Source organism: Somniosus microcephalus, chromosome 25, assembly GCF_052327205.1.
Source record: "Somniosus microcephalus isolate GS21.2 chromosome 25, FLI_Smic_1.0, whole genome shotgun sequence".
NCBI lineage: Eukaryota > Metazoa > Chordata > Chondrichthyes > Squaliformes > Somniosidae > Somniosus > Somniosus microcephalus.
The window spans coordinates 44,071,106-44,087,746 of record NC_141011.1 but is presented as its reverse complement, the minus strand read 5'-3'; the positions used below and the strand labels follow the sequence as shown (position 1 = coordinate 44,087,746).

The 16,641-nt window shown below is 46.1% G+C and overlaps 1 protein-coding gene across 3 annotated transcripts in view; it reads left to right on the top strand.

Moving 5' to 3' along the window:
* acot7 (acyl-CoA thioesterase 7) overlaps positions 1-16,641 on the top strand; it is a 288,558-nt gene that overhangs the window by 233,976 nt on the left and 37,941 nt on the right. For all 3 annotated transcript variants that reach the window (XM_085967290.1, XM_085967292.1, XM_085967293.1), the window contains one exon: positions 1,010-1,194. In XM_085967290.1, the coding sequence (XP_085823416.1) occupies positions 1,010-1,194 (185 nt within the window). The remainder of the gene's footprint in view (positions 1-1,009; positions 1,195-16,641) is intronic.

The window sequence follows — 16,641 nt, the reverse complement described above, 5'->3', positions numbered from 1 at the left end:
CGGATCTGCAAACACAGACCAGGGAAATGGGACCTTCCTGATCTCTATGGCTCAGCACCAGATTAGACAATGCACTTGAGAAAATATACCTTCTAAAAATAACGCCCCACTGGATATCCTTTATCTGTCAGTGTCTAGAACAGTACTTGCACTTCATTATTGTATGTCAGTGATGCATAATGATTCACACTTAGTGACATCATCTTGACCAATAGATTCAGATGAATGAAATATTAATAATCTATAGTTAAGCTGTGTCATTTGAAAAACTGTCTGAAGGCAGCCCAGAGAAAATAGTCTCACGTTTTTGACAAACATCACAACAGGATTGAAACACATCTGGTACGACACAAATCTACCCTGGATTTAGTATTTAATTAAATTTAATAGTAAATGATTGAATTTGTGAGGTAGTGAGAAGAGAGGTGATTCCCCCTGAAGTAGGGGAAGAGGTGTATCATCAAGGTTCTTACACCGATCAAGTATGTCACATGGAGAGCAGTGTTCCGTGTTGCCAATACAGTGTCAAGTGGAATATATTGGATTTCTGTGCAAGGCAACAGCGCGCACGTGTCAGCTGTGGCTCACTGGTAGCACACCCACCTCTGAGTCAGAAGATTGTGTTCAAACCCCCCTCCAGGGTTTAAGCACACAAATCTAGGCCGATACTTCAGTGCAGTACAGAGAGATGGCTAATCGTCAAGCGGTGCCATCTTTTGGATGAGCTGTTAAACTGAGGCCCTGTTCAAGTAGGTGTGAGAGATTTCTGAAGAAGAGCGGGGAGTTCTCCCAGTGTCTTGGCCAACATTCATCCATCAACCAGCGCTGTGTGAAAATTGACCACCAATAGTGACTGTACGTCAGCCAAAAATAATTGGCTGTGAATTGCTTTGGGGTATCATGAGGGTGTGAAATGCACTATATGAATGCAAGTTCTTTTTTCACAATCATTTCTCTGATTGCAGAAGTTAATGTCGTCTTTCTAACCAGAGATGTTTACCCTTTACAGGGTCTGTAATTACTGTGTCGGGTCGAATGACATTTACCAGTAGCAAATCCATGGAGATTGAAGTTTTTGTGGACGTCGACCATGTCTTGGAAAGTCCGAAAGGGAAGGCTCATGCTGTGACTGCATTCTTTACTTTTGTTTCCTTGGACAAGGATGGAAAGGCACTTCCTATCCCTATGTTGAAGGTGAGAGTACATGTGCATTTGTGTTACCAGTTTCAACCTGTGTGCTGGAATTCTACTTCTCCACACTAGAAATCCACCTACAGCAAGCTGAGGGTTAATGCCATATTATCAGTGCAGCTGTATATAGTGGAATGGGACTGCGGAGATAGATGGTAGTGCTAAAGTACATTTGAATATTTCACAAAAGGCAGTCAGGTTTTACTCAGTTTGGCCCAGAATGACTGGGGTTCAGTAGCTGACCTCAGCCAAGGCAGCAGTAAAGGTGCTACAAGTGGTCCTGGTACCTGGGCTAAGGAAGGGAACAAACCAGCCACGATGTCCTCTCCTGATGACTATCCAGTGATGGCTGCTGGAAAGTGGACACCAAGGGGAAGGTTTGCTTTGTGTGATAGCTGCAGTGAAATTAGGAACCTGTTTAGAAAGAGGAAATACCTCCTAAATGAGGACCATTCCTATCCATGGTCTCTGTGAGCTTGCAGATGAAGAATGGCCACTCAGCTGAGATACTGAAGAGCTGCTGGCGTCCATGGAACAGTACCTCAGAAATACACAGCATCTGGAGGGAAGGCAATAACTGCATAGATCGTAGCTTCTCCTTATCTTTCTTTCTTAATGTCATTGTCAGACTGGTTGATGCATGGCTGCAGTTTCATTCTCGGGAGACCTCAGCAACAGATGGAAAAGTGCTGGAAAGACAAAAACACCAAAGCTGTTATTTTTATTTGGAGAACAAAGCCTTTTATTGATTCCTCTTATTTTTTCATCGTATAAAATACTTTGGACTGAAATGATCAGGAAATGCCTTTCCTGTCAGAGCACAATGTAGTGTAACCTTCTGCAATATGTGCAATTAATCATTGTCCGTTAGGGGAGGCTAGGAAGAAGTGATTTTGTGTTGTGTTTATATCCTAGAAGTGGGTTCTCGGAGCAAAACAAATCACCACACTTCTCTGTAAAAGGAACATTTTAAATTCTCAGGCCGGAATTTTACCGGTGCTCAGAGTGCGGGTTTGGAGGTGGGTCCGCTGTCAAAATCACAAAGATTGACAGCGGGTCATTATCCCACTGTAAACCTGCCTCCTTGTCAGTTTCCCAAATGTCAGGTCTGTCATCCCTGAACAGACCCAACACCAAGCGGTGGATCAGCCAATTTAGATACTTAAAAGCTTGTTAAAAGGTAGTTAAGCACCATTTTCCCATGTACTTACCATTTTACCAGGTTTTTAGCGAGGTTCCCGGAGAGCGGGTATCACGTTCAGGTAAGTATGTCGTGTTCTCAATGACTCTCCATTGCTGTGAATAGGTGACAGCTGCAAAAGTGGTATAAAACCTACCACTTCACAGCTGCACACTTCCCAATCTTAGAAGCTGGAGCCGTCATGATTTGGAGCCCACTTTTGAGCTTTATGCAGTTTGGAAGTGTTTGGAGTAAACTCTCTATCCACTGTCACCTCCTTGGAGCAACCTCTCTCACCTTTGACAGATCACTTCTATCATCTCAACTTCAGCTGCCATCTATTCCAGCAGCATCGGTGCCCTTGAAACTATCTCACCTTGGGCCTCAGAATCTTACCTCAATCAGCCCCAACACCAACATCACCAGGCACCCCAGCACCATCAACAACAACACCAACCTTCTCCGCAATCACCTGGTGCTGCACAGAACACAGGGCATCAGCACCCGACTATGTTGCTGCCTAGGACGCCAGGGATGGCCTCGCCATGGCCAGATTTACTTCACTTGACGCTGTACATCCTGGCTGTCACATGATGCACCAGGTTGGCACCACCCCACACCAACACCATAAAGCATCCCTACAATGCCCAAGCCATTCCTTTCACACTCATCACCATTGCGGGGAGTACCCTTACGTCTCACCATTCACTGCAACTCACTAATCCACTTCCAAAGGTGCACACAAATCTGTTTAAGAATGCAAAGTGTTGAAAATAAAGATTTCAATGTTTGACAGCACATTACCAGAAACTTCACATGAACATTGGCTAAACCACCCAAGTGCCTACCCTTGTGTGTTCTTAGTTGGTATGCTTGCAGTAGGATCCGAGTGAATGTGAGGGGTGGCTAGTGAGATGGGGAAGTGATAATGTAGATAGAGAGGGATGGGTGGAGGTGCAAGGTAAGTTGGTGTGAGTAAAGATGTGCAGGAGTAGGGTAGGGAAGGCAGAGTGATGTGGATGTGATGAGAGGCACAGCAGAATGAGGTTGAGTGTGGCTTGGCATTAACGTTTCGTGATCTACTGAGATCATTGAAAGGTTTGCGCCACTGCAGCCTGGTCCTCCTGATGACATCCCTGCTTGTGCCCTCCTGTGCAATGTGCAACCAGGCTGCGTTGGTGTCCTGGGGAGGTCTCTTCCGCCCATTGGAATGGAAGAGAACCTCCCTGAGTGCTGTGACTCCCTCCATAAGCATATGGAGGGAGTCATGGGAGAGCCTGGGTGCAGCCTTGCACCTTTGTGCAGTGCTTGTCAGTGTTTGCAGCACCTCAATGCTGTAGAACACTGACAGCACAACTGTCAAAATCAATTTGGACATGGCCCCTTTACGGAAGCCGGCTGATGACGCGTCACCAAGTGACGTCATCAGACCCGCTTCCTTTTAATTGGCCGGGAACCTCGCAGGGCGGGCTTAACAAGCCCAATCAATGGAAAATTCGTCTCACAGAGCGGGGTGGAGCGGGGTCGCAACCCACCAACTACCTCGGCCGCACTGAGCCCGCCTCGGTAGGCAAAATCACAGCCTTAGTTTCACTGGGACGAGTGAATATCATTAGCAAGTACTGTGCAGTAGTTTTATATAACAGGTGAGGATGCATTATAGATAGAATAGTGAATAGATATAGTACTTACAGAATGATAGGTACAGACAGAAAGAAAAATTTTAAATGCTGGAAATATGAATTCAAAACATGCAAGTAATGGAAATGCACAGCTGGTCAGTCAGCATCTGAAAGGAAAAGATAAGCGGGCATGGGAAAGCAGCTTGATAGAGGCTCCGGCTGGTATTCTTCTCTTTAAAGGGGCAGAACTTCAGTGAGGTGGGACTTCCGTTCATCCCGGAGACACTCCTGCACCACAAGAGGTGGCAAGAGACCTTAAAGGAGCAGAAGCTCCTCAAAAATGGCATCAAGACTCTCACATTTGCATAGGGGTGGGGAATGCGGGGGAGAGTAGGCAGGCCAGCTGTGGCCCCGGTGAGGAAAATCCTGGTCAGGCCTCACTACTTGAATTTTCCATCCTTCTCCACCGTGATCTGGCCCGATTTTGGATGGGATCACGGAGGAGAATCTAGCCATCTCCATCCAGGTTTCCCTCCATCCTGTGCCCTGACCTTTGCCCAATGCCTGCCAAGTGCTCACAGGACTATGACTGAGATTAGACACTCAGAGGAGTGGATGAGACCTGCAGCCCACCATTCCATGGTCCTATATGTTGGTGTTCCCAACCTCAACACCACTGCACAGCCACCATTTCTCAAATACTACTCCTGCTACAGAACAGTCCGAACCATCTTTTTTAATGAGCACCAAATGTAATTTTTGATGTAATTTAAAATCATGAAACTATCTGGATCCTTATCAAAAAGCGAAATATTATTCTTCAGACACCTAGCATGTAGTCTGATTTGTACCTGTACAGCTCATTAGTTCACATCTACAAGAAGGACAGGCTGTGCAGTGACAAGTGCCTTCAGCTGGTCTCCCCAATACCAATTCACAGCTGAATAGCTGACGTAATACTGCCACTGATGTCAGGTGGCAACTGTAAGCAGGTGGTGCCAGACTAGACAACACAAACCAACTGTCCCATTAGCAAGGAAATATGGTGAGGTTAACAGTAATGATTTTTTGATAGAGAGCAGAAATATGGCCCATATTTCCCTGCGCTGCCTATTTGTAGCATCACATTTATTGCAATCTGCCTCTTACATCACACACTTTGTCCGTCCTCCCCCACTTTGTTTCTTCCTGTAACTCGTGCCTAATAGATCACCAGTATTGCTCATGGTTTCAGAGCAGTGGAGGACAAGCGATGCAGTCTGATTTTGTTCAAGATGTAAACCCACTGTCACATTTTATTTGTCCCTTCATCTTCAAACACTGTCCACGCCGTCTATTTTTCCCCCTGATCTGAGCTCATTATTCTCCCAGCAGTAACCTTGGCCTTCAGGGAACAAGTGGTATTTGTAGTTTAAACCAAAAAAAAAATATTTGATGGTTGGACAGGACAGAAATTGCATCCGTATTGATGGGCTAAAATAGGAAAATAACCTTGCTCAATGGATATAAATAGCACTATGGCTGTTCTGATGTATATAAATAGCACTGCTACCTCTGTATCTTATAGAAATAGCGCTTTATCCAACCACTCTTTTTTCAGCTGTCTTCAGATGACATTGAGGATGTTTTTGAGCCTATTTTTAAATCCATCTCTACTGTGAGTGAGTGAGAGGGGGAGGGTAGAAGCTAAACGCCAACTGTGGTCTTATTGCTCATTCCCTGGGTAAGTTGTCTTGTTGCTCAGCAATATATTCGGTATGTTTCTTTTTTTACAGCCAGAACATCCATTGCTAGCTTCTGAGCTGAACATTTGCTACCTATCTATTGACAAAATGTAGTCAGTCAGCATTAGAAACTTTACCGGTATCATCTTTTACCAGAACTGGTATCTCTGTTCTATTTTTGAAGTAAAGTACAGGTAGACTATCCTTTATCCGAACTTCCAAAAACCGAAAACCTCTAAAAACCGAAAGTTTTTTCGTTCAGCGTAAGTCGTGCACACGACATGACCAGAGTGGCGCACGACTTACGCTGAGCAGGGCAGAGGGTGACAGAGTTCCCTCCTGGGTAGGAGATTGCAGGCCGAGCCGGGCAGTGTGAAGGAGGTACCGGGAGAGTAAACCCAACAATACAGCGGCCCATCGATATTCTTTTTCCCCCCCCACCCGCCCCGACCCGACCAGAACCAAACCGAACCGCACCCCGTCCGATATTCTTTTCTTCCCCCCACCCGACCCGACCCGACCCCTGACCCGAATCGCGGCCCGTCCGATATTCTTTTCTCCCCCCCCACCCCCGACCTGACCCGAGCCCCCCCCCGACCCAAACCGCGGCCCGTCCGATATTCTTTTCTCCCCCCCCCCCCGACCCGACCCGACCCCCCCCCCGACCCGACCCGACCCCCCCCACCCGAACCGCGGCCCGTCTGATATTCTTTTCTCCCCCCCCGACCACCCCCAACAACCCCCAACGACCCCCCCCGACCCAACCCCCCCGACCTGACCCCCCCCACTCGACCCCGACCTGACACCCCCCCTGACCTGACACCCCCCCCCGACCTGAACCCCCCTGACCTGAACCCCTCCCCCGCCACCCGACCCCCCCCCCGACCTGAACCGCAGCCCGTCCGATATTCTTTTCTCCCCCCCACCCGACCCCCGACCTGATTTGCGGGCCAGCTTAGTAGGAGTCAGCCGATATCCGGCTTTCCAGAGAAGCAGGAAGGGGAATGAGACACGGAACAGTCGCAAGAGGTAGCCTGAACTTTTAAAATTTATATTAAATACAAATTTCCCAGTCTTATAATAATACCTTCTGAAATCCGAAAAATTCCGAAAACCGAAACTCAGCTGGTCCCAAGGCTTTCGGATAAGGGATAGTGTACTGTACTGGAAATGTACAAAAGGCCATCAGCACCTGAAGCGAAGAGATTAACATATCAGGGGAGACCTTTCGTCATAACTGCCACAGTCAGCCCGAAGGAACCTTTTTAGAGAGCGAGCCTTTTAAGCTTCTGTCTGAAGCTCCTACGTTTCTGGCGCTTGCTCCCCCAGCACATGTTCAGCTGAGCTGACTCCACCCCCCGTCTGCCTGCAGCTGATGCATAAACGCCCGTCCCATATTCGGGGATGGGGTCTTTGCATGACTGGGACGGGCGCATCACCCAGCCGCTCCGACACGGGCATAGACTCCCAGGCCTGGAAAGGGCTGAGAAAAAGACCAAGGCCACTGAACATTTTGCTCCTAACGGGAGCAATTTGAGGACATTTCAAAAATACTTGATGCCCTCCGTCATCGTGATCGCTGGAGCTTCTGGGGCCTTTTCTGGGGCTTCAACAAATCGTGCAGCAGCTCTCAAAGAATTTGAAGTGGCATTACAGGCAGGACAGAAACTCAGTACAAAGGGACTCTGCCTCAAATTCAGAGTTTCAGAGCGGAAATCTGCCTTTCCGTCCTCTTGGGCCCAAGGAATTTCTGGGCCGTATTGTATACTGCATAATCAAAAAGTGTCGGGGATCACAATACCATCCTCTGCCACCTTGAGGTGACTAAATGTTTGTTTCAATCCGCCAAGAACAGAGGTTTTACATTTCATGCTTGCCGAATTTCTTGAGAATGGCTGCTGCTTTTACAAGGTGAGACCTTGCCTCACCGTTGTCTCCAGATCGAAAGAATCAACTTTCTGTAGCACCTTTCACGGATGTCTCAAAGTGCTTCATGGTCAATCAATTACTTTTTGAAGTGTTGTTCCGTAGACAGACGCGGCAGTCAATTTACTCACTCACGGCAAGGTTTTACAAACAGCAAATGAGATAAAAATAAACAGCTGATCTGTTTTGGTGATGTTGGATGACGGATAAATATTGACAATGACACTGGAAGAATTCCTTTATGGATCTTTTGCGTCCACCAGAACAAGCAGACAGGGCCTCAATTCAATGGGCCATCTAGAAGACATCACCTCTGACGATGCAGCACTCTCTCACTGCACTGAAATGTCAGATTAGATTAAGGTTTGGGGTGGAGCTTGAATCCAGGGCCTTCTGTTAGGAGGCAAGAGTGCTATCCTAATTGAGCCAAGCTGACAGATATCTACTACTAACCACATGATCTCTTATCAGCAGTTTATATTCTATTAGTCATACTCATCTGCTGTTATCCCATTCAATCCTTATTGCTGTTACATTTAATAAATCAGTGCTTTCTTGAAGATCATCCATGATCTCACTCAAGGCAGTGATCATCTGCATGATCTAGATTGAGCAGTCCTGCTGCTGCGATGAATAAACCACCTGCATAATCCAATGTGAATGAGATGGGAGTAAGTACATTTCCTTTGCATACTCCAAAGATATAAACAATCATACTCTCAGACAAAATGAGGAGCCCAGGAAGCCACCATTTCAGGACTGCCCTGTGGAACCATTGGATGTTGTGGAAGGGCTGAAGTTAAAAACAAAAGTTTACATTTCATTGAAACTGCATCCACATTGAAAGCCTGAGAATGGAAGATTTTTAAATAATTTAAAAAGAATGAATTATTTATTGCAAATCGAAATTAACAACTGGCAGAAAGAACCATTGAAATATTCCCCAAGTGCTGCTAAGTGGTTTGATTTTAAAACGCAGCAATGTTTGTTCCAGCAGATCATGAGAAACAGGCAGAATTGCACTCCGATGCGAGATGGGCACTTTCCAACTGAACTCATTGAGCAGCCATCAGGAATTGGAACCTTGGCTGCTTATTTTCCCCTCCCCAGGATCGGGCACAGATAATATATAACATAGAATATATAGTAGAACCATAGGTTATAGCATGGACATAGGCAAGGGACACACTGGTTTGGAACTTACTCGGAGCTGCTCCCGCTCTGCCGCTGGTTGTCTGGTAATTCGGGCAAAGTTCCTTATGGCAGCAGAGCCAAAGCAGCTCGGAGGAAATTCCGGGCTATAAACTAGGACTGACATGTTTGTTTTAAATTGAGAAACCTAGGTGAAAGGCCAAGACTCATTGGGCTTAAAAAAAAGACGAGAAAGGGAGTTGAGATACATCAGGAAGCAGTGGTTAAGTGACATCAAGCTTGGGTTCACAAGAAGAGAGGGAAGACAGAGGGAATTGAGGACATTTTAAGGTCATGGCAAAGAACAGGTCAGAGAAGGAAATGCTGCAATGAAATCTTCATTTTAACACCGCGAGGATGAAGGATATAGTCATGAGTCAACAAAATTTATTACTATAGCAATTTCCTAATAAAATATTTTAACTGAAGAAGCTAAAAAACCGTGACTTCTTCATTGCCTGTCTTCCGTTCTCCTTCCCCAGTTTCTATTTTAACTGTTGTATTATCATTGTTCTGTATTGTATTCTTTTACATCTTTCCTGATATAAGAACATGAGAACATAAGAAATAGGAGCAGGAGTTGGCCATTCGGCCCTTCGAGCCTGCTCCACCATTCAATGAGATCATGGCTGATCTTCTGCCTCAACTCCATTCACCGGCCCTATCGCCATATCCCTTGATGCCCTTGATAGTCAGAAATCTATCGACTTCTGTTTTGAATATACCCAATGACTGAGCCTCCACCGCCCTCTGGGGTAGAGAATTCCAAAGATTCACCACCCTCTGTGTGAAGAAATTTCTTCTCATCTCAGTCCTGAATGGCCTACCCTTTATCTTGAGTCTGTGGCCCCTGGTCCTAGACTCCCCAGCCAAGGGAAACATTCTCCCAGCATCCATCCTATCAAGCTCTGTAATAATTTAGTATGCTTCAATGAGATCCCCTCTCATTCTTCTGAATTCAAGAAAATACAGGCCGAGTTTACTCAATCTCTTCTCATACGACAGTCCCACCATCCATTTTTATATTTTTCACTAGTTTGTGCTCATATTCCATTTTCCCTTTCTTTATCAATTTCTTGGTCCCCCTTTGCTAATTTCTAAAAAGATCCCAATCCTCAAGCTGACTGCTTTTTCTGGCAACTTTATAAGCTTCCTCCTTTGACTTAATACTAGCTTTAATTTCTTTTGTTAGCCATGGTTGGATCACTTTTCCTTTTGGGTTTTTATGCCCTAGAGGAATATATGTTTGTTGCAAATTATGCATTATTTTGTTGAATGTTAGCCATTGTTTGTCCACCTTCATACCTTTTAGTGCAGTCTCCCAATCTACCATGGCCAACTTGTCCCTCATACCCTTGTAGTTTCCTCTGTTTAGATTGAAGACCTTAGTTTCAGATTGGACTACATCACTCTCAAACTTAATGCAAAATTCAATCATATTATGGTCACTTGTCCCTAAAGGCCCCTTTACCACAAGATTATTGATTAGCCCTTTCTCATTACACAGTACCAGATCCAGATTAGCCTGTTCCCTGGTTGGTTCCTCCATATACTGATCCAGGAAACCATCTCACATGCATTCCAAGAATTCGTCCTCCACACCATTAGTGGTAATTTGATTTGTCCAGTCAATATGTAGATTAAAGTCCCCCATGATTACTGTATTGCCCTTGTTACATACGCTTCTAATTTCTTGATTGATACTGTGCCCTACATTACCACTACTGTTTGGTGGCCTATACACAACTCCCACTAATGTTTTCCGCCCTTTGCTGTTTCTTAGCTCCACCCGAACTGATTCCAGTTCTACATCATGATCTGCCGAGCCAAGATCTTTTATCTCTACCGTACCGATCTCATCCCTTATTAACAGCGCTACGCCACCTCCTTTTCCTTTTTGTCTGTCCTTCCTAAATGTTGAGTGCCCTGGAACATTCAGTTCCCAGCTTTGGTTACCCTGCAACCATGCCTCTGTAATGGCAATTACATCATACCCATTTACTTCCATTTGTGCCATTATTTCATCCACTTTGTTGCGAATGCTGCGTGCATTTAGATAAAGTGCCTTCAACTTTGCCTGTTTAATATTTTTCTGCACTTTGACCCTCTTTACTGTTGGCCTTTGTTTCTGCTCCCTACTAGTTTTGCTGACTACTTTTCTAACTTTCACTTCCAGCTTTGTTTCTCTCCGTTCTGGGCCCACACTTAGGTTCCCAACCCCCTGGCAAACTGGTTTAAATCCTTCCCAACAGCACTAGCAAACCCCCCTGCGAGGTTATTGGTCCCGGTTCTGCCGAAGTGTAACCCGTCCAGCTTGTACAGGTCCCACCTTCCCCAGAATCGGTCCCAATGCCTCAGGAATTTAAATCCCTCCCTCCTACACCATCTCTCCAGCCACGCATTCATCTGGTCTATTCTCCTATTTCTGCTCTCGCTAGCACGTGGCACTGGGAGTAATCCTGAGATTACTACCTTTGAGGTCCTGCTTTTTAATTTATTTCCTAGCTCCCTATATTCCGCTTGCAGGACCTCGTCCCTCTTTCTACCTATGTCGTTGGTATCTTCTTGATTTTGAGTGATAAGTTTGCTCGTTTTCCTGTATTCCCTCCAATCCATCATGGAGCTAAGTTCTACATCACTCAACGTTGTTCTCTGATTGGCTGAAACCACCCCCCTCACGTTATTGGCCAGTCAGGAGGCAGATCATTGAAAATTTGGCTAATGGCATAGTGTCCAATGAGATAAGGCATCAGTGATGACGGAGAACCAAAAAGAGTTATCGTGATGGCAGCAAACCGAGGGTTTCGACTTGTAAGCAAAATGAATTTGGGAAGTCTCACCCCGGTTCTGCGGACACGAGTTTGAAGCATAAGATTGCTTGTTGGCGCTAATTGAACAGTCTCGCAACAAAAAGAGAGCAACTGTGAGAAACGCAGCTGTCACACAAGTGCAGCAGTGGACACTGCTCTGAGGACGAGGCCACATTGAGTTTACTTTCTGCGTGGTGTCCCATTTGATGCTATCACAAATGGGCAAACTAAGAAACCATTTCATTCCGCAGCCCTGTCGTCACTCACCTTCACAAACGACACGCATAATAAATAAAGAACGTTCTCCTTTAATTTCAAAAAATAAATGTTGATGTTTTTTTAAAAAAAACTCACCTTTGAGTCTCCTGCTTTAGTAGCTAAATTACATTAAGGACTTTTGCGAAGGTTTTGACAAAAAAATTCCTTCAGGAAGTTATTAGCTGAGCTCTGCGTTTACCTTGTAATGTTCCCCCTTCATTGCAGAATCAATGCAGCACTCACATCAATGTGGCATTCACTGATAAAGAATGAAGGGTTGAAATAATTTTTTTTTCATAGTTAGCAAAACATTGCGAGTTGCAGTTAAAAGTCACCAGCAGATTCTCCTTGCCCTTGAAATTACAATGTGGGATAATAGTGTACATTTGAAAAATCTTTGTCTGCCATTTTAGAGAGGTTAATCCATTTATTTTAAACAGCTTAATGCCTCTCATAAAAGAGCAAAGGAGTTTCAGACAAACATGTTAAACATTCAGATGTTATTATGCTCCAGTGTGTAATTTTCATGGCCCTTTGTACTCTGAATTCTGAATACTGTTTGGCTGAAAATTACATTTATTCTCACCGAGACCTTGCACTGTGCTTTTTGTTCCTTTGAATGCATTTTTGTGGCATCAGTATAAGTCGCATTTGAAAATTGAAAAGCTTCCCCGATTGCAGGTTCTTAAACAGAGTTTCCGCTCGGGGTGCAATCGGCAAAACCCGGCCAGAATGCGCTGAACACTGCGCCGCCTTTAGCGAGCTGAAATTACGCCCACGTTTCCACGCACTCATTATATTAACCCCGAATGTATAATCTCCCATGAATCAGCGCAATCAAGCAGCGTAATTAATTTGTGACTGGAACAGGACATCCTCCAGCAGCACAAAGAGGAGTGGGATTGCCAGGAAATGAGACATTCTTCAACTGACTGATTTAATACTCTTGGTCTTACTTTTTAATTGTGCAACCCAGTACTCCTCTTAAAGTTGTTTATTGCTGTTTAATGATCTGTTACAGAGTTGTATGGTCATGTCGCACAGTGCCACAAAGGCATCAGTGATCGTCTGTACCTGTGCTAGCGCATCCTGGACTGCTCCCGAGTGTCTGTATAATTTCTCCACCGCTTTGTATAGCGGGCAGCCGCCTAAAACAAGCGTTAGGCTCCTTAGTCGTGTAAATGTATAGCCTAACGGCGCTTGGAGGACCCTTTGCTAAAATGAGTGTACAGTGAATGGAGCAGGCGTCTGACTCGGCTCAGAATTCTACAGCAATCCCTGTGGCCACCAACAAAAGGAAGGTTTTTTTTAAATAGAGAACCATCTTGAGGAGCCAGGAGGAGCAGGCGTGCTCCCCCCACCCCCGACAATCGTTCCCCCTTCCCCCGCCCTCCCCCCCATAGCCCACTCCACCCCGCTCCCAGGACTTACCTGAAGGCTGATGCTGGCGAGACTGGCGGCACAGATTTTATTTTACCACTGTGGCTGAGGCCCAAGAACCAATTGTTACCAATCCTCGGGCCTCTCGGTTGTGCATGAGCTGCCTTCCCAGCGCCGAGTCTGGACCCGAAAACGGGCTCAGATGAAAATCTACCCCGCTGAGGCCTCATGACCTCTCTGATGGAGTAATCCTGACCTGTATCAGGTGTAGTAGAGTAAGTACTTTTAGCTGTATATAGAGGTGATGTCAGTGAAATTGCAGTGGGAAAGAAAGCCATTGTGGTCTGCATTATTTGGCTAAAATACTAGGCACTACTGGGTGAGGAGATACAATTTGAACAGTAAAATAAAAAGCCATAACTTTAGTTCTAGCCTCCAGTTGCGATTTCCCCCCCACCCCACCATATCATTCATTAATATAAATCTGGACATCACTCCCTTTCAAGCCATGTGTATTGATCCTGGGACCTCGCAGGCTCTCACTGTCTGTCATGACCCTACAAGCGTGGCCATGCAGCGCTCCAGGGGTCCCGCGCACCTGGTGAGCCGGCTCTTAAATGGAAATAACCACGCACGCGCGGACATTTAAATGGGCCGCGTGGCCCAAAAAAAAATTATGGGGAACATTGCCTGCAGCGTGCTAAGAAATTGCTAAATCCCCACATTTAGACAACAGTGTATAAAAAGAGGGTATTTTCAGGCGTTGACACCTGTCAGTTACCAGGCGAAGTCAATACACTGACCAGGCTTTTGAGGGTTATCGTGTAATCTCAGTAGGGTTGCCAACTCTGGTTGAATATATTCCTGGAGGTTGCATCACATGACCTTCTGCCTCCAACTGCCCCGCCCCCTTGCTCCTGCCATTGGTCCCCCAACACATCCATCCTCGCAGCACCCGCCTTCTCAACCCAATTGGAAAGCAAACAGACTCTCCGTTACCCAATTGGATGATTCTTGCCTGTCAATCAAACAGCCTATTGTTTTCCCCATCTCCAATATTTTTAACTAATAAACAGAAGTGTTCAAAGAAAATTCTAAAAACACACAATTGTTTTAACTGCCTCTATGATTTTTCTCCAGGGTTGCTCACAGCAGTGTCCTGGCGATTAACCTTCAATTCCTGGAGACTCCAGGCTAATCCTGGAGGATTGCCAACACTAAGGCCACGATTTTACGAACCTCGGTGGCGAGTCCCAACCCCGCTGCTCTGTCCAGCCCAGCCTCTGAAATAAATTTCCCTAGATTGGGCTTGCTAAGCCCGCCCAGCACCTTTCCCGGCCAATTAGAGGAAGCAGGTCTGGTGATGTCATTTTTGGCCGCATCATCAGCCGGTTTCCTTAAAGGGACCATGGCCAACTTTCTTTTGATATTTGTGCTGTCAATGTTCTACAGCACAAAGGTGCAGGGCTGCAACCAGGCTCTCCCATGACTCTCTCCATATGCTTATGGAGGGAGTCACAGCACTCAGGGAGGTCGTCTTCCCTTCCCATGGGTGCAAGAGACCTCCCCAGGAGATCAACACAGCCTTGTTGCACACTGCAGAGAAGGGCACAAGCAGGGATGTTGTCAGGAGGGCCTGGGTGCAGTGCCGCAAACGTTTCAATGATCTCAGTAGATCATGCAGCGTTAATACAAATCCACACTCGACCTCATCCTGCTGTGCCTCTCATCACATCCCCATCACTCTGCCTTCCCTACCCTACTCCTGCACATCCTTACTCATACCAGCTTCCCTTGGACATCCATCCATCCCTCTCTCTCCATCTATATTATCACATCCCCATCTCACTAGCCACCCCTCACACTCACCCTCATCCTAGTTCAATCATACCAACTAACAACACACAAGGGTAGGCACTTGGGTGTTTTATCCAATGTTCATTTAAAGTTTCTGTTAATGTGGTGTCAAACATTGAAACCTTTATTTTCAACACTTTCCGTTCTTGGGCAGATTTGTGTGCACCTTTGGAAGTGGCTTAGTGAGTTGAAGTGAATGGTGAGACATAACGATACCCCCCGCAATGCTGATGAGTGTGAAAGGAATGGCTCGGGCATTGTAGGGATGCTTTATGGTGCTGGTGTGGGGTGGTGCCAACCTGACGCATCATGTAGCAGCCGGGGTGTACAGCGTCAATTGAAGTAAATCTGGCCATGGTGAGGCCATCCATGGCCTCCTGGGCAGCAATGTGCTCTCTGTCCTGTGCAGCATCAGGTGATTGCGGAGAAGTTGGGTGTTGTTGTTGGTGCTGCTGGTGTTGGGGCTGATTGTGGTGGGATTCTGAGGACCAAGGTGAGAGAGTATAAAGGGCACCCATGCTGCTATAGTAGATGGCAGGTGAAGTAGAGATGACAGAAGCGATCTGTTAATGGTGAGAGAAATAATGAGGTCAGACTGGATGGAGACTTGTGTAAAGACTTGCAGTATGATGAATCTGTTTTGGAAATGCAGTGAGGAAGAGTTTGTGGCTGAGGGAAGATATCGCTAAGGTGGGAAATTTTACAGTACATTTGAAGCTGCCAACTCAACAGCTGATTCAATGACCACTAAACTCCTGCCTCAGCTTGACAGACGTGGTCCACGACCAGCGTGGACTCCTTGGACAAGCTGCCAAATGCAGACGGTGAGCTGAAATTCATTCTTAAGTGGCTCTAAACAAGCCACTAATTACCTGAATTGGGGCCCCCGCTGTGAACCCGTCACTGTGTGTCGGGTCTGCTCAGTGCTGACAGAACTGACATCGGGGAAGGGCGCGCAGCAGCGGGTTTACAGCGGGGTCCCGACCCACTGGGGGAAAAAAACACTTTCCCACCCGACCCGCCACAGATCACGCCCGCTGAGCCCCCCACAAAATCCAGCCCTAAGTCTCAGTCACTCAGTGTGCAACTGCCTTATAACACCGCAGACTGTGGGCTCCCAGTACTGTGCATTGGTGAACGGATTTGCATCAAATTCCTGCGTGTGCTACTTTAACAGAGTCATTAACCTGAACATAGTAGTTTGACATGAATACATTAGCACGCAGAAGAATGTTAGCCCCAATGTGTTACTCCATGTACAATGGTGTAAGCATTATGCTAAGATGTCTGTATTTCCTGTGAGGTTCTTTTCCCAGTTTTTCTCCTCTGTTCCCAACGTTTGTTTCAAAGGTGCTAAATCATGCTGACACATTGTTCCAGTGCCACAACCAAGTGATCATTCTTCCTGTGTGGGGCTTGACACTGAATACTCGCAGGCTGGTTGGCTGTAGGGACATTGCCTCTGAGCTCAACTATTTCCTCATCCAATGTCCACACACATG